The 18,225-nt window shown below is 37.6% G+C and overlaps 1 protein-coding gene across 2 annotated transcripts in view; it reads left to right on the top strand.

The window, feature by feature from the left end:
- Window positions 1-3,054: 3,054 nt before the first annotated feature.
- The window catches only part of ZNF566 (zinc finger protein 566), a 32,564-nt gene continuing 17,393 nt past the window's right edge, over window positions 3,055-18,225 (top strand). Inside the window, exons 1-4 of one of the 2 annotated variants that reach the window (XM_079908028.1) lie at window positions 3,055-3,855; window positions 13,205-13,277; window positions 16,493-16,619; window positions 16,920-17,018. In XM_079908028.1, coding sequence (XP_079764154.1) covers window positions 13,269-13,277; window positions 16,493-16,619; window positions 16,920-17,018 — 235 coding nt within the window. In that variant the 5' untranslated portion in view covers window positions 3,055-3,855; window positions 13,205-13,268. The remainder of the gene's footprint in view (window positions 3,856-13,204; window positions 13,278-16,492; window positions 16,620-16,919; window positions 17,019-18,225) is intronic. The other variant, XM_079908029.1, reaches the window with a different exon arrangement.

The following is an 18,225-nucleotide window of genomic DNA, read 5'->3' on the forward strand; positions in this document are numbered from 1 at the left end:
CAAGCAAGTTGGGTTTATCCCAGGAATGCAAAGCTGGTTTAATATTTAGAAATCAATTAATGTAATCCACCATATTAAACTAAAAAAAAAGAAAAACCATATGATCATATCAACTTATGCAGAAAAAGCATTTGACAAAATTTAAGGTCTATTCATAATAGAAACTCTCAGCAACCTAGGAGTAGAAATGACTTTTCTTAACCTAATAGAGGACCTAACACTAGTGGTTAAAGATTGAATGCCTTCTCTCCCAGATCAGGGATAAGACAATGATGTCCACTCTCATTGCTCCTATTCAACATCATACTGGATGTCCTAGCCAGTGAAATAATACTAATACCCCACTGTTCACTGCAGCACTATTTACAATAGCCAGGACATGGAAACAACCTAGATGTCCATCAACAGAGGAATGGATAAAGATGATGTGATACATATATACAATGGAATATTACTCAGCCACAAAAAGGAACAAAATTGGGTCATTTGTAGAGATGTGGGTGGACCGAGAGTCTGTCATACAGAGTGAAGTAAGCCAGAAAGAGAAAAACAAATATTGTATATTAACACATATATGTGGAATCTAGAAACATGGTACAGATGAACCTACTTTCAGGGCAGGAATAGAGACGCAGAAGTAGAGAATGGACATGTGGACACAGGGGGGAAAGGGAGGGTGGGACGAATTGGGAGATTAGGATTGACATATATACACTACCATGTGTAAATAGATAGCTAGTGGGAACTTGCTATAAAGCACAGGAAGCTCAATTCGGTGCTCTGTGATGACCTAGATGGGTGGGATGGGGGGTGAGACAGAGGTCCAAGAGGGAGGGGATATATGCATATATATAGCTGATTCACTTCATTGTACAACAGAAACTAACACAACATTGTCAAGGAATTATACTCCAATAATAATAATAATGATAATAATAACAACAATGATAACAATATGAAGAAGGAGAAGGAGAAGAAGCAGCAGAAACAGAAGCAGCATACTGTGGAACACAGTATGGTGGTTCATCAAAAAACTTAAACATTTAATTACCATATGATCCAGTAATTCCACTTCTAGGTATATCCACCAATTAATTGAAAGCAGGGTTTCAAAGAGATGTTTGTATACCATGTTCACAGCAGTATTACTCACAACAACCAGAAGATGGAAACAACCCACATGTCCTTCAAGAGATAAACGGATAAACAAAATATGGTATAAACATACAATGAAATATTATTCAGCCTTCAAAAGGAATGAAATTCTGATACAGGCTACAACATGGGTGAACCATGAAAGCATTATATACTAAGTTAAATAAGCCAGGCACAAAAGAACAAATATTGTGTGGTTCTACTTACATGAGGTACCTAGAATAGTCAGATTCATAGAGACAGAAAGTAGTATAGTGGTTACCAGAAGGGAGGGGTGATCACTAATTATTGTTTCGTGTGTACAGAGTTTCAGGTTAGGATGATGAAAAAGTTCTGGAGATGGATAGTGGTGGTGGTTGGACAACAATGTGAATGTACTAATGCCACTAAACTATACATTTAAAAATGATTAAAATGGTAAATTTTATCTTATGCATAATTTATCACATACACAAAAAAGATAGGCCTAGCATGGAAACAAATCTGTTGGTCATGAGTCAGTAAATGTTGCTGAAGCCATCGTAGTGGGATATAGTTGCTCAAAAAGAAAAATATTACAGATTAAGAGAAGATGGTCAATAACAGAATCCTGACTTTAAGAAGGCAAGTGGAAAACAATTCACTAATGTTTTTGTTGCTGTTATTATTTGTTTTAGTGATCAGAGGATTAGAATTAGAAAAATGAAAGAGAATTTTGAAGGAAGTCAAGGTAATTGTCAAGAATGGGGTTGTGATACCTTTCTGAAAAGAAATGTGATGAACACAAAGATCTTGGATATGCATCATCATAACTAGATCTGTAGGATAAAATCCCAGAGGTGGGATTGCTCAGTCAAAGGATAAATGCAAATGGAATTTTGAAAGATGCTGCCAAATTGCCTTCCAAATAGTTTGCACCAATCGGCAGTCCCTCTAACAAGGTAAGTTTTCAAATTTTGGGAATATTTGCCATTCAAGTCTGTAAGAAACAGTATCTCTACATAGTTTTAATGGCATTTATCTTCTTATGAATGAGGTTGAGTGTATTTTTGTATACTTGAGAACAATATGTAGACTCTGTTCTGAGTATTTTTTGTTAATCTCGTTCTGTTTTTATTGGGTTGTTAGTCTTTTTTGTTTAATCAATTTTTTGAGTGCTCCTTATATACTAGGGAGATTAGCTATTTGTAACAAAAAATGCAAATTTTTTCCAGCTTGTCACTTTAACTTTTTTTTTTTTTTTCATGTAGTAGCAATGATCAATCTTTTACATCTTGGTTTTGGGATTTTGAAGTTGGGAAGGCCTTCCTCATTCCATGGTTATAAATTAATTTAAGTTTTCAGTCTTTGTAATTTATTTATTTTTTTGTTTAAGTTTTAAGTTTTGACCCATTTGGAGTTAACTCTGGATTCAGTACATGGCATAATCTATTTTCTTTTTTCCAGAAAGGCTACCAATTGTTCCTATTACCATTATTGAAAAGTTCATTTTTTCCAACTGATTTGAGATGCTCCATTCACCAGACACTACTACTACTACGTAACCTTTCTCCCATCGAATCTAAAAAAAAAGAGAGAGAAAGAAAATGCTTCCAGATCTATCCTTCTTGTTATTGTTTTACAATGAGTCTCAGGGATTATTTTCCAATATACAATCCCAGTCATACATACGGTGATACTCATTTAAATTATCAATGACACAGACACACACATACAATTCTTTTCCTGCCCCTCTCTACTACCCCCAACACCCTAAGTCACACACATCCGGGCTTTCGTTACTTGCCTCCTGCACAACCTGCCTCACCGCCCCCTCATTCTCCTCACTCCCCGACTACCACAGAGAAATCAGTAAGTAGCACAGAACAGCATCAACCCCCTTCGCAGCATCGGAAACGCATCCCGTTTTGTTTACCCCTCCCTGTTTCACGTTTAGCGATTCCTCCCCCTTCAACCTCCCCAATATCTTTGCAGGTTCCTGGTTTCCTCCCCTTTGTCCTCCCTGACTAGATTTGGGTCTCAGAAGCTCAGGTCCCCTCTGCACTGAGGAACCCACAAACCAAACTCATGCCCGAAAAGCCAAAACGGCGACCCAGGATGCCTGCGCACTCCTTGGGCGCAGTGACACTCCCAGAAGTCTCCGGGGTGTGACCAAGCGCAGGCTTTGAAGAATCAAGACGAATTTCAAACGACCCATCCACCGCTTTTCCTGCTCCCTAACTACATTTCCCAGAAGGCTCGCCTGTGCAAATTATCTCCCTTTGCGGACTACTTCTTTTCTTCCAGAGCCTGTTCAACTCCAGGGGATAGTAGGGCGGGCCCGGAAAGTCCATTTTCAAACGCTTCAGAGTGAGCTTCTTTGGGAGTCACAGCCCGAGGCTGAGCCAGGCTCCGTGAGGCCTCCGATGCGCGGTTTGATGACGGAATGCAATCCTTTCGGCTGGGTCGCAGCTGAGCTCTGACAGGAATCCGGGCGGCCGGCGGTCATCTTGCTCACCACTGGGACGTCTCTGACTACACTTCCCAGAGGACTTCTCGGCAAGAACGTTATTCTCGCTTGAATTCAGCCTCATAGTCACGCGCTGGCGGGACCCTCAGGTCTGCACGGGTGACTGTTCCAGTCCTGTGGAAGGTTGTGCTGCTTTGGAAGCTTGGAAGACCTGAAGGGCGGAACCAGAGGAGAGGGCGGGACAGGAGCCTCGGCTTTGTACCGCTGAGGGGGTGAGTTTGAAATTGTGTGATTGTGTCTGTGTAGTGGTATGTGATGAATGAACGCGTGATTGTGTCTAGCTGTTCCTGTAGTGAGCGTGTGTGTGATTCCAGTGATAATCGTGTGCAGCACAATCTGAGAGCCTGTGACTGTGCTGGTGTGATGGGATGCGACCCAGTGATGTGCGTGTAATCACGTGCGGCATTGTATGTGGGGGTGTGAGGAGCTTGTGACTCGGTGGATGTGATAGCGTTTGTCCCCGTAGAGGGGTGTGACTGTGGACTGCAGAGTACACGTGGCGATACCTGTGGATACTGTGTGGTTTTAATCTGTGGTTAGTGTGATTGTGACTGTGCGACCATGTGCAGATGTGCAGTGCCTGTGACAGTGCCGGTTGTGAATGACTGTCCTCTTGGTAAATGTGTGATTGTGCTTATGTGACCATTTGAGGCCCTGAGTATGCGACCCTGTTGTTGGGTTGTGGGTTATCTCTAGCTGTATGTCACCATGGTGATTTAAGTTTGTGTGTGATTATGTTTGTGTGACTGGCTAAATGTATGAAGTTTTTTCGCTTATGTTTACCTCTTTAAGCATTATACTGTAGTTTCCCCCCGTTTTTAAACTTTATATGAATGCTGCCATACTGTCTTTTATCTCTTACTTTGCTTATTTGTACAACTATGTTTTTGAGAATTATGCATATTAGATCTAATAGTGGTTCATTTGTTTTCCTTGCTATATTGTATTCCATCCTTTAAAGTATACTACTATTATTCATCCCTTCTAGTAACGATGGACATTTGAGTTATTTCTAGTTTTTGGCTTTATAGGCTATGCTGCCAGGAGCATTCTTTACATAGGGTACACATGCATGAGTTTACCTACCAATCGAGTTGCTAGGTCATATATCTTCCACTTAACCAAATAGTGCCAAAATATTTACAAAAGAGGGTGCCAGATTTATATTTGCACAGCAGTGTTTGAAAAATCTCATTGCTCCATGTCCCTACCAAAACATGGTTCTGATAGTTTTTTAAAACATTTTTATGACATATAGCACATATACAGTAAAGTACACACATCTTCAGTATACAGCAATAAAACAGTTTCCTAGATCAACATAAAGAACTTTGCCAGCACCCCAGAAGTTTCCCTCATGCCCCTTCCCAGTTATTCCTCTCCCAGAATCAGTATTCAGAATTCTATAACCATTAATTAATTTTACCCATTCCTGAATTTCATATATAAATGGAATTATATGGCATGTGTTCTTTTATGCCTGGCTTCTTTTGTTCCACATTATGTCTATGAGATTCATCTATGTTGTTGAGTGTAATTGTACTTAGTTCTCATTACATTTCGGGGTGTACTGCAATTTATTAATTGATTACACTGTTCAGGGACATTTGATATTTTCTAATTTGGGGCTATTACGAATTGTGTTGCTGCTATGAACATTCTACTGTGGTTTTGGTGAACACGTAAATGCTCTTCTCTTGAGTAAATATTTAGGAGTGGAATTGCTAGATCATTGGGCAGGCATGTTTAATGGATACTACCAATATCTCATGTTGTACCAATTTACATTCCAATGTATGAGAGTTTCAGGTGTTCCCCATCGTCTCCATTATTTGAAATGATCAATCTTTTAACTATTCTGGTGGATGTGTAGTGGAATTTCATCACAGTTTTAATTTGCATTTCCCTGGTGTGTAATTATGTTCAGCACCTTTTCATATCTTTATTGGCCATTTGAATATCCAATTTTTAAAAGAGTTCTCTTGTCCTTTTAATTTTTTTCATTAAAAAAAACTTTTTATTTTCATATTGTAAACATAGTGCAAAGAATTCCAATATACTCTTCATTCAGGTGTCCACAGTACAATTATGAAAACCAGGAAATTTACCCTGATACAAGACGTTTGCTAATTTACAAACCTTATTTAAATTTTGCTAATTGTCTTATCAGTGCCTTGTTCTGTTCCAGAATCCAATCTAAGTTCCCAGATTGATTTAGTTGTCTTGTTTTGTTAGTCTCCTCCCATCTGACATAGTTCTTTAGTCCTTTTTCTCTTTTATGACCTTGACACTTTTGAGGAGCACCGGCCAGTTATTTTGTAGAATGTCTTTCATTTGGATTTGTCTGCTGTTTCCTCGTGACTAAATTTAGACTATGCATTTTTGGCAAAAAGATCACAGAAATGATGTTGTGTTCTTCTCAATGTGTCATATCAGGAGTTATATCAGTATATCTCATTACTGGTAATGTTAACTTTGATCACTTTGTTAAAGGTGGTGTCTGCCTGGTTCCTCCTTTGTAAAATTACTGTATTCCTCTTTTTAATTAATAAGTATCTTGTGGGGAGGTGCTTTGGGACTATGCAAAACTACTGTTTCTCATTATACTTTCACTCATCAATTTTAATTGATGAGTGAAAAAAAAAAAAAGAATTCTTTTTTTTTTTTTGCGGTACGCGGGCCTCTCACTGCTGTGGCCTCTCCCGTTGCGGAGCACAGGCTCCGGACGCGCAGGCTCAGCGGCCATGGCTCACGGGCCCATTCGCTCCGCGGCATGTGGGATCTTCCCGGACCGGGGCACGAACCCGCGTACCCCGCATCGGCAGGCGGATTCTCAACCACTGCGCCACCAGGGAAGCCCCACTGATAATTCTTATCTGTAACAATTATTACTGTGATGTTTGCCTAGTGGTGATTTTCCCTTTCCATCATTCCTTCTACATTTATTAATTTAAATTCTAGTGTAAAGAAGAGTTGTCCCTTATTCCTCATATGTTTGTTATTTATTTATGAACTCATATATATGTATATATATATATTATTCTATGAGTTCATAATCTATTATTGTTACACATTTTGTTGCTCAAATTGTCCCAGATTTGGCCACTAGGAGCTCCTTCAGTTTGACTTCTGTGTCCTTTCAACATGCCATTATTTTCTTGAGCACTGTCTTACTTTCTTGCACCAATATGTTCCAGGCTTGTATTTTTCTCTCCTCTAGCCCTGGAATCAGCAATTTCTCCAAGGAGCCCTGGTTTCTTTTATTGGAGAGTGGATTTATAAACCAAGCTCTGGGCACTTGGTGTGCTCATTTCTACCTGGGTGTAATTCCTCTAGTTCCTGGCAACAGACAGTGCTAGAAAATAAGCAAACGTATATACACACATCTCTATCTATCTATCTTTATTTGTATATATTTAAAAACCACCAGTTCATACTCATACTTTCAATTCCAGTTCAATACCATGGGATTCTGTCAAGAACTGTGATGTATCTGAGATTTTACCCTACTTATAAGTTAAAAGTTAGCTTGGGCAGCTTCATGGATGCTGGTAGAAGACATGAGATTTTGAGTCAGAGATGAAAGTTTGCTGCTCATTGTGGTAGAAGTAGCCAAAGTATCAGTATTTTCCTTGCACTGGTTCACTTGCACCCATAGGGTGATGCACAATACACAGGTATTTATGTGTTCCCTTGAATTTAGGGAACCTGAATCTTTTATAATGGGTAATAAGCATGCCTGGCTTTTGCTCTAGAGAGAGACTATCTCTGTCCTCCAAGGCTGTTCATTATGTAAACATCTTGCAGAAATTATCCAGAATGATAGCACTTAGTCTCTGATCTGGCAACATGTGCAGAAACATGCAAGACTCATGGAGAATTGTCTTCCTTGAGGTATGGCCATTTCCTTATTTGTAACTCTTTTCTCCAACAGTGAGAAATCTGCTTCTTAGTATCAATAATTTTTTTACACATATCCTAGAATGTATATAAAGTAGTTGCAGAATTGCTAACCCATACTTGTGTAAAAAATAAATGTACTAAGTACAGTAAAGTATTTGTGTGCAACTTTTTTGTTCTTTAACTTAAACTTATATAGTCAAAACTGTTTCCAAAGTTACTCAATTTAGTTTTCTTCACTACCCTCTTCAGCATAGTTTTGTTACTCATTTTTCCTACATTTAGCTTTGTGTGTTACACTTTGGGTTCCTTCACATCCTGGTTGATTGTAACATGTCATAATATTTTGAGTATGAAAACATTAGCATGGTTCCTGCCCACTTCTTGTACATAATCAGTCTCGTTAGTTTCTGTTTTTATCCTTCTGGTATTTCCTTTGCACAAATGAGCAGATACAGGTACTCTTTTGAATGACCTCTTTTTTTTTTTTTGCATTAAAGATAACATATTCTAGGCACTCTTTTGAACATTGCTTCTTTCACTTAATGACATATCCTGGACATTATTCTACTGCGATTCAAAGAGATACTAATAATTCTTTTTTACAGCTACATAATATTCCAGTATATGGATTTAATCATAGTTTATTCAACCACTTTCCTATTATGGGCATTTAGGTCAATATTTTACTACTAGAAATAGTGCTGCAATGCATACTTTGTATATATGTATTTTTGTATTGCTGGAGGTGTATCTTCAGAGTAGAGTCCTAGAAGTGGGATTGCTGGGTCAAAAGGTAGGTGTGTATGCAGTTTTGTTAGGTATTGCTAAATTCTCCTTTAGAGCTGTTGTACCAGTTTTCATTCCCACTTGCAGTGTGTAAGAGTGCCTCTTTCTCCCCACAGCCTAGGAGCAGAATGTGTCCTCATGCATGCCTTTTGTTTTTACCAATCTAATACATGAAACATAGTATCTCAGTGTTGTTTTCTAATTTCTTTAATTATGAATGTGCTTGAACATTTTAAAATCTTTTTTTGTGATTGCCTATTTATATCTTTCCCCATTTTTCTAGCAGTTTTTTAGTGCTTTGTCTTTTAGGGTTAGTGTTTTTTTTATATCTTGAAAAGAAATCTTCTATTATTCCCAAGGTCTTGAAGATACACTCCTATGTTTTCTTTTAGAAGCTTTATAAATTTATCATTCACATTTAAGACTATGATTCATATTGAATTAATTTTTGTATGGTGAGAGGTAAGGATAAAGGTTATTTTTTTTTCCATTCAAGTACCCAGTTGTTCCACCACTATTTTGTTGAACATACCATCCTTACCCATCTGAATTGAAAGGAGCTTTTATCATAAATCAGGTGGTATTATATATGTGGCTCTCTTTCTGAACTGTATTCTTTTTTACTTTTTGTCTTTTGGCAGTACCACTGTCTTGAAATCTGTAGTATTAATCCTCTGACTTTTTTTCTTTTTCAAGAAATCAATTTCCTGTAGATGTTAGAATCAACTTGTTAATTCTCACCAAAAAAGAAAAATCGTTGCTGGGATTTGTTTGTGTATCTATTTGTTAATATGGGAAGAATTGACATCAATATTGCATCTTCCAACTATTAAATATGGCTTATATCTACATTTGTTAAGGTCTTTAGTTTCTCTCATCAGTTAGCTATGGTTTTCAGTGCACATCTTTTGTAGATTTATACCTGGGTATTTGACATTTATTGTTGAAATTGTAAACAGCATTTAAATTTTGAAAAATTTCCAATTGCTGCTAAAAGTACAGTTGCTTTTTGTATTTGTCCTTGTATTTAGCATCTACAAAAACACCTATTGTAGATGCTATTTATCAGGTTGAGGGAGTTCTCTTTCTCATTTGCTAAGACATTTTTACATTAATGAGGGCTGAATTTAGTTAAATGCGTTTCCTGTGTCTATGAAAGGATCAAATGTGGTATTGTTTATTATTAATCTGGTAAATTATGTTGATTTTCAAAAGTTGAACCAACCTTTTATTCCTGAAATAAACCCTACTTAGCCATAATGTATTACATTTTTCCCCCAGTGGGTTAGATTTGCTAATACTTTTTGTAGAATTTCTAAGAAATTCTACAAAAGAGAGAAATGAGAAATATTGGCCTATAATTTTCTTTTCTTCTAATATTTCATGAGAAATATTGGCCTATAATTTTCTTTTCTTCTAATGTCTTCATTAAGTTTTGGTGTCAGGCTTACATTAGCCTCATATGAGTTGGGAAGAATTCCTTATGTTCTCTTTTCACTACATTGTAAGACTACAGTTAATCCTTAACTTTGGAACAATTCACTGATGAAGCTATCTGGGCCTGAAATTTTCTTGATAGGTAAATTTTAAATTATGGAATCAATTTAACTTTTCAGCTATTCTGTTTTTTCTGATTGTTTTGTCAGTTTTGACATTTTTTCCAGGAATTTGTCCATTTCATCTAAGCTTTCAAACTTAAGAACATAAAGTTATTAGTATTCTCTTATTATCTTTTTAACGTCAATACTATCTTTAATAATGTTTCCTTTTTCATTCCTGAGTTTGTTCATGTTAACCCTTTCTTTTTTATCAGTGCTGTTGGTAATAGATCTTTCATTCCTCTGGGTACTATCAATAATTTTTTCCTTTCTCTTTGGTTTTCAGCAGTTTGACTCTGATATACTTGGTTGTGGTTTTGCTTTTGTTTTGTGTGTTTGTTTTGTTTACCTTCTTATCTATTATTCTTCAGGTTTGCTGAGCTTCTTGAAACGCTTGTTGAGACTTTTAATCAATTAATCTATTCAAATTTTTAAAAAATGTTTTTTAAATTAAAAAAATTTTTTTCAGATCAGTCTCCCCCATAGGCTCTTTTGTTGTTGTTTAATTTTTTATTTTAATTTTATTTTTTTTTATACAGCAGGTTCTTATTAGTCATCAATTTTATATACATCAGTGTATACTTCTATTCAAATATTAATTCCTCTCCAATCTCTTCTCCTTCTGAGACTCCACTTAACGTTTATGGTAGATCTTTTAACTGTGTCTTGTGTGTCTTTTATACTCCTGTTATTTTTTTTTCTCCTGCACTTCATGTGGATATTTTTTGTTGGCTTGTCTTTGAGTTCAGTGATCCTGTCTTCTGCTTGTCTGATCTCAAAACCATGCAATGACTTCTTTGTTTCTTAATTTGCCAAAATTTTATGGATTTCAATTCTGTTTAGTTTCTTTGTCTTATCATCCATTTACCTATCTTTTCCTTGGTTGCCTTTAACATTTTAATTATAGCCATTTAAAATTATTTGTTTGCCAACTCCAGTATCTAAATTGTCTTTGGTTCTGCTGCTGTTTTCTGTTTTTATCTCCTTGCATGTCTAGTAATCTTTAATTGTATGATAGATATTGTGTCTAAAACAACCATGGGGACCAAAGCCAGCCACTACCTACTTATAGCCTTCTCATTATATAAGAAAAATTAAACTGCTTTTCAGGTCTCTATTACTAACAGACAACTACAGTTCCTAGCATACAGGAAATTTTCAGGGTAATACTGGAATTATTTAATACATTACATTCTTTTTAAATTAAAAGAGGTGTGTTATTTAGAAGAGTGCAAAATTCTCAAAAATTTTAAATCACTTATTAGATTGTAAGACTCTCTTCTGTGTAGTGGTATCTTTTGGCAGTGCTCCATGCCCCAGGTGTGGTCACGTTGCAAATATACGATGGTCTTGGCCACAGAGATGGTTGGCTTTAAAAGGGAGGAGCAGATCCTCCAGATGCAAGAATTCAGCCTGGGAGGATACCATCTGGGGCAAAGATGAAGAGGGTTGGGAATGTGACAAACATAGTATGGAGTTATTGAAGTGAGATGTTTCCTGCCCATTCTGCTTGGAAGGTACAGCACTTGAGGAAGTCCCTTTAAAATCAGGGAAAGGCCAGGAAGAGAGACCAGAAAGGGGGACTTAAAAGTGAGGCGTGGGCTTCCCTGGTGGCGCAGTGGTTGAGAGTCCGCCTGCCGATGCAGGGGACACGGGTTCGTGCCCCGGTCCGGGAAGATCCCACATGCCGCGGAGCGGCTGGGCCCGTGAGCCATGGCCGCTAGGCCTGAGCGTCCGGAGCCTGTGCTCCGCAACGGGAGAGGCCACAACAGTGAGAGGCCCGCGTAACGCAAAAAAAAAAAAAAAAAAAAAAAAAGTGAGGCGTATAGCAGAAGGAACTCTTTTCAAGTCTTTCAGGATTACTGTTGATTCTTTAGTATCAACAGTGCCCTCCACAGTCCCCCTTTCTTGTTTTAGCACAATACCTGGCATGTAAGAGGCTATGTGGTTTTTAAAAATACTAAGAACTTAGTAAGTAGTAATAATAGTTATTTAAAGGAATGCTTTCAGGTTTTAAGGAAGAGGCATTTGTGGATTACTTTGGTTTTCATTTCCTGGAATGTGTTTACCTGTGGGGGAATGCAGTGAGTAACTAGGGGTAGAAGTAGCCATTAAATAATTCATAACATGGTACCATGGTGTTACTTCCTGAGTGGTTTTACATGAAATTATTGATAAATTGTTTGATGATCAAGGAGCTTGGTATATATAGAGGATGCTCACTGCCCTTTACAGTTTTATAATGCTCAGTTTATTACATTCCTATATCCAATAAACAAAAAACCACAGATTTTCTTGAACATTTAAACATCGATGACAAATTCAGTTACTCCCCTTAAACAGTTTTAGACTTCTATCAGTATAGAAGCACACAGAATATACACAATTATTATGAATTTTATTACTATGCTTATAGTCAAAAGCTATTCTAAAGCATCAGTGGTGTGGGTTTAGTCCATTTCTATGTTATTTCTGTAGTTTTAAACTCCTTTATATTGTTATGCTAATTTTAATATCTTCCCCAAATTACTGTAAATTCTGTAAAATTACTTTGTTTGCTTTTCTGGATTTCAGTTTTCTTAAGTCAAGGCTCATTAACCCCAAAAGTCTTCTCAACTAGGCAAGATTAGAGGATCTGGTTTATCAACTAGCTGTTTCTTGGTCAGGACTTGGGACCTGATTGTACAATCCAAGATCATTGAAAATTGGTTTGACCAATGTATATCCAAATTAAAATGCATATGATCAACTTTTAGGAATTAATCATTCAGAATTTATATACAGGTAAAATGATATATGTACAAGAATATATATCACAGCATTGTTTGTTATAGTGAAAGACTGGAAACAACCCAAATGATCATTGACAGCAAATTGGTTGAATAAATTAACGTGTATCCATTTAGTATAATCCAATGTAGCTAAGAGAATTATGTACCTCTGAATGTACTAGTTGGGATCTGGTCCAAGATATATTAAGTAAAAATAGTAACGGTGTGTATAATATGCTATAATTTGTACTTTTAAAAAGTACATCTTTGTGTGCATATGTGTATATATACAAGCTATGTTCTCTAAGCCATGTCAAGTTGTCCAGATCTATCTGGCTCTAGTCAAAGCTTGAGGTTTCTGGAGTAGGGGATAATGAGAGATTTGCCCATTCTTCTCACTGATACCCCTCAACTGTTTGTGTGGAGTGAACAGAGGGGAAATGATCATTCTGGGAGCTATGAGGCAAGTGGGATCTTATATAGCTTCTTTTCATCTCCTCCAGCTCTGCCTTTTTCCAGAAGAGGAACCCAGAGGAAGACTGGTCCTTTTCTGCAAATATCAAAGCCATGGCTCAGGTGAGATACTGTTTCTTTTTGCTCAAATAGAGTCATTTTTACCCAATACGTGTAAATATTTGCTTTCCTCATCATGAGCTTTTAGGTGTTTTAAAAAAACAACTTTCAGACAGTTTAGTTATAAGCAATGCCAAAGCTCTCTTCCTCTTGCTCTACAGAAAAGTCTCTAATAAGCCAATTCAAAAATTTCTCTCTTGGTGGAAATATTTATAGAAAAAATAAGTGGTTAGATAATCATTGTTGGAAAAAAAGAAGGAATGTCTGGTTAAAGATCTTTATACTCTTAAATTACAGATAACTGTTAGAGGGCTGAGGGGTAGCTAACAAGTTTCTCTGAAGGGGTCTTAATCAGATTAAAATCCATTAGAAAATTGCTTATGGAGTTCATCAAGTATCTTTATTTGTTCCCACAAATTGTTAATTACATAATGTAAAAACTGTCTGACTGAGACCTGGTTTGGAAGAAAGTTTTTTTCACTGGTTAACATGGTCCCCCTTCAGGAACCTGACCCCTATTTCCTCCTAAACAACCCAGTGCCCTCCACAGTCCCCCCTTCTTCTTTTAAACAGTGTTTACAAATCCATTTAGTAAGTCCTTCAGCACCTTCTATCAGAGTTGTGTCAGAAATCTTGGTAGAACAGAAATGTTTTTTCCATTTGTCAATCTAATTTGCTTTGGACAGTGATTTGATAGGCTGGAGATGGGTAATTAGGGGCACCTCATGCGGAAAACCCCTGATCATCTCCACAGACCTAGGTTTTCCAGTAAGAAAGTATGTGGAATGGTTTTGTTTGATTTCATTCTTAACACACAGAAATATCTCCTATGTATGAGACTTTCAGGTTTGAAGGTATGACTGGTGGTTGGTACAAAGCTCTGACACCCCACGAGATCATCCATGATAGACATCAGTAATGCCATTGTGTGAAACTGGATCACATTCTGCCAATCTCCTGTAGTTCAGGAACAAAGGAAATTTACAGTTGAGCAATGGGCGGTTTTAGGTGAGATTGGGCCAATGTGGGAAAGGTCTTTAAAGATCACCTTCAGCCTCAACGTCTGAAAGCAAAGGAGAAGTTGTCATTTATGTCCATATTATAGAATATTATTCAGTGAAAAAAAATATGCTTATGGAAAGAATTTAACAAGGCATAACTTATTATACAGTAGTGTGACATTAGAATGGATCAGTCTTGAATTATATGCAAATTTAAAATATTTTTTAAAGTCATATTATACATGTTCAGAAGTAAAGTAGTGCTATTTCAATTTGGCTCCACTACCAGTTCCACTCCCAGAAGGTAGCTGCCCTCAACTCTTGAATATTGATAATCAGTTTTACTCATTATCTCTTGACTTACTGCAGAGGGGAAAGGACATTATACTTACATATTGCACCCTTCATTTCCTCTGATTCTGTTATTATATCACAATTTTTGGTTAAATCAATAGTGTACATATTCTTAGGACTGCAAATATCACTCACTGCTGAGCCAGCTCATGGCTTTTTTCTGTTACAACCTTTCATTTTTCCTGGGGTTAACTGCTTTCTTCCCCCCATTTTCTTAGTTGTCCATGTATTTATATCCAAAATCTCCAGAATCACTGCCACATGCCAATCAATATGTTTTCCATCTGGTCAAACACATCAATTCCTTTTGAACATGCGTCCCTATTCCCTTTTTCACCCTACTCCCATCTAGTTGCTCTCTAGGTCTGTTTCCCAAAGATTTCCCTTCCCCCCTCCCCGGGATTTTCCTTCACTGTTCTCCCGTGTTAATTCACTTATTTCTTGAATCCCATGTCTTCCTCTTTTCTAGTTTACTCTCTGATTTTGGTGGAGCACAGCCTCTGGTAATTTCCTAAGAAATTGTGCTGAGTCGTTCCATATCTAGGAATTTCGTTTTTCAATTGTCACAACAGAATGAAAATTTGGTTATAGATTTCTAGATCAGAATTTCTTTTCTTCATCAGCATATTGAATTGTTCTTACCATTTCTTGTTTTTAGAGGTTTTCTTAAGAACCCCATTGCCTCTCTGGTTCTTTTTTTTTTTTTTAATTTATTTTTAATTATTTTTTTGGCTGCGTTGGGTCTTCGTTGCTGTGCGCAGGCTTTCTGTAGTTGCGGCGAGCAGGGGCTACTCTTCATTGCAGTGCGGGGGCTTCTATTGCAGTGGCTTCTCTGTTGCAGAGCGTGGGATCTAGGCGTGCAGGCATCAGTAGTTGTGGCACATGGGCTCAGTAGTTGTGGCTCACAAGCTTAGTTGCTCTGCGGCATGGGGGATCTTCCTGGCCCAGGGCTCAAACCCGTGTCCCCTGCCTTGGCAGGAGGATTCTTAACCACTGCGCCACCAGGGAAGCCCTACCTCTCTGATTCTTGATGGCTTTTGTCCAACCTGCTTTTAATGTCTTCTTTTTATCCCTTATTCTGAAATTTTACTTATAGCTATTTTGGAAAAGACAGTCACATATATTCATAACATATTACACGACAAGCATTTGCTAGTTGTTTGTGTATACTATTTCATTTAATTAGGAAACTCGTCTTGGCTGGATTTTGTACCTTCCCAGACTTACTTGGATAATGGAAGTGTCCCATTATACACAGGCAATTTCCTTGGAGGAAACAGATGACATGGAAGCTCAGTGATTCAGTCCTGCTTATTTGTTTACAGTCTTCCAGATGCATCCCAGACATTCAGCCCCACTCTGTATGCTTGCTGGTTTTCACCTCTTCTAGCTTTATTTTAATTAATTAATTTATTTTAATAAATAAATTTATTTATTTTTGGCTGTGTTAGGTCTTCGTTTCTGCGCGCAGGCTTTCTTTAGTTGCGGTGAGCTGGGGCTACTCTTCCTTGCAGTGCCCGGGCTTCTCACTGCGGTGGTTTCTCTTGTTGCAGAGGAGAGGCTCTAGGCACGTGGGCTTCAGTAGTTGTGGCACGTGGGCTCAGTAACTGTGGCTCGCAGGCTCTAGGGCGCAGGCTCAGTAGTTGTGGTGCACTGGCTTTGTTGCTCCACAGCATGTGTGATCTTCCCGGACCAGGGCTCGAACCTGTGTCCCCTGCATTGGCAGGCAGATTCTTAACCACTGTGCCACCAGGGAATTCCCTCTTCTAGCTTTATTTTTTTCTTCTCTCTTTCCATCACAAAAACACTTATGTTTATTAATCCAATCTAATTTTTAACAATTTAACATGGTTGTTGTTCCAGGAGTCAGTGATGTTCAGTGATGTGTCCATAGACTTCTCTCAGGAGGAGTGGGAGTACCTGAATGATGATCAGAGAGATTTATACAGAGAGGTGATGTTGGAGAATTACAGCAACCTGGTTTCAATGGGTAAGGATGTCCATAATAATTCAAATTCTGCCTTGAGAAGGTCTACTTCTTCTGGTGTTATACTCATCTACCTTTCAAGTAACCATTTGGATTTCTACAGCTTGTTTCCGGAGGAATAATTTTAATACTGTAGAGTTAGAAAGAGGAAGCTGCATTGAGTTATGAGGGAAGTTTCAAGTCCTCTGTTATGTTTCATAAATCTTATGTATCTTTCTTTGACTCTTTCTTAATAATGAAGGGACTGGATTTGAATTCTGGGACATTCTCATCATAAACTTATCTCATTACTTCTTTTGTAAGCAGGACATTCTATTTCTAAACCAGATGTGATCTCCTTCTTGGAGCAAGGGAAGGAACCCTGGTTGGTTGACAGAGAACTAACAAGAGACCAGTGGCCAGGTAAGTGAGGCATGGCAGGTAATGACCCAATTGGTCAGTGGAGAGACTGCACCTTTGAGATGAAATCTGGGAAGCTCCCCTTAAAAACTTTAGGCCTGTTGTGCAAAAGTAAGCCTTTTCAGCATGACCTTTCAAATGATCTTACCTTTTTCCCTTAACACACTCCACCTGCTCTTCTCCTCGTGTACTTCTGTCCCAATTCTAAACAGCTGGTGCCCTCCTCCACATTCTCCAATAATATTCCTTTCTTTCCAAATTTGGATCTACTTCCTTATCAGCTTCTCATCCTCTTTCGTATTTAGTCTTTAAAAAGCATCACTGTCTCCTGAAATATTTTTTTTTCTACATTACCAAAGACTTATTTCCTTTAGGATTTTTAAGATACAGTAGCTCATACACTCATTGATTCATTCATTTACTGATTTTTCTAATGTGTGTGAGGTACTCTACTAGGTACTGAAGAGATTAAAAAACAAATAAGCAGGAATTCCCTGGTGGTCCAGTGGTTAGGACTCCATGCTTCCACTGAAGGGGGCACGGGTTCGATCCCTGGTCGGGGAACTAAGATCCCTTAAGCCGCATGGTGCAGCCAAAACTGAAAAACAAAAAATGAATAAGCAATTTCAGAATTTATAGCTTAATAGGGATATTATATATAACTCCTAAAATGTAGAAGCGCCATAAGTGAGGTTAAAATAGGGAGCCCAGCAGAAAGTGAGGGCTAAAGAGGTAGAAGAGGAGTTGATCACATAGATGTCATAGAGGGAGATTTGAGCATGCATGTCATTGACTTTAATGGAAAAAAGGAAAAAAGGCTCTGTGCCTCCATTGAGAGCTTAGTGCTAGCAAAGATAAATTTTTTAAAAAAAGGAAAAACCAGGACAGCACATTTCTTAATTCAGTATATGTTTTTTTTAATTTTTATTTTATATTGAAGAACAGTTGATTAAAAATGTTGTGTTAGTTTCAGGTATACAACAAATTGATTCATTTATACATATACATGTATCTATTCTTTTTCAAATTCTTTTCCCATTTAGGTTATTACAGAATATTGAGCAGAGTTCCCTGTGCTATACAGTAGGTCCTTGTTGGTTACCTCTTTTAAATATAGCAGTGTGTACGTGTCATTCCCAAACTCCCAATTTATCCCTCCCCCCACCCTTCCCCCTGGTAACCATAAGTTCATTCTCTAAGTCTGTGAGTC

Source organism: Stenella coeruleoalba, assembly GCF_951394435.1.
Source record: "Stenella coeruleoalba genome assembly, chromosome: 20".
NCBI lineage: Eukaryota > Metazoa > Chordata > Mammalia > Artiodactyla > Delphinidae > Stenella > Stenella coeruleoalba.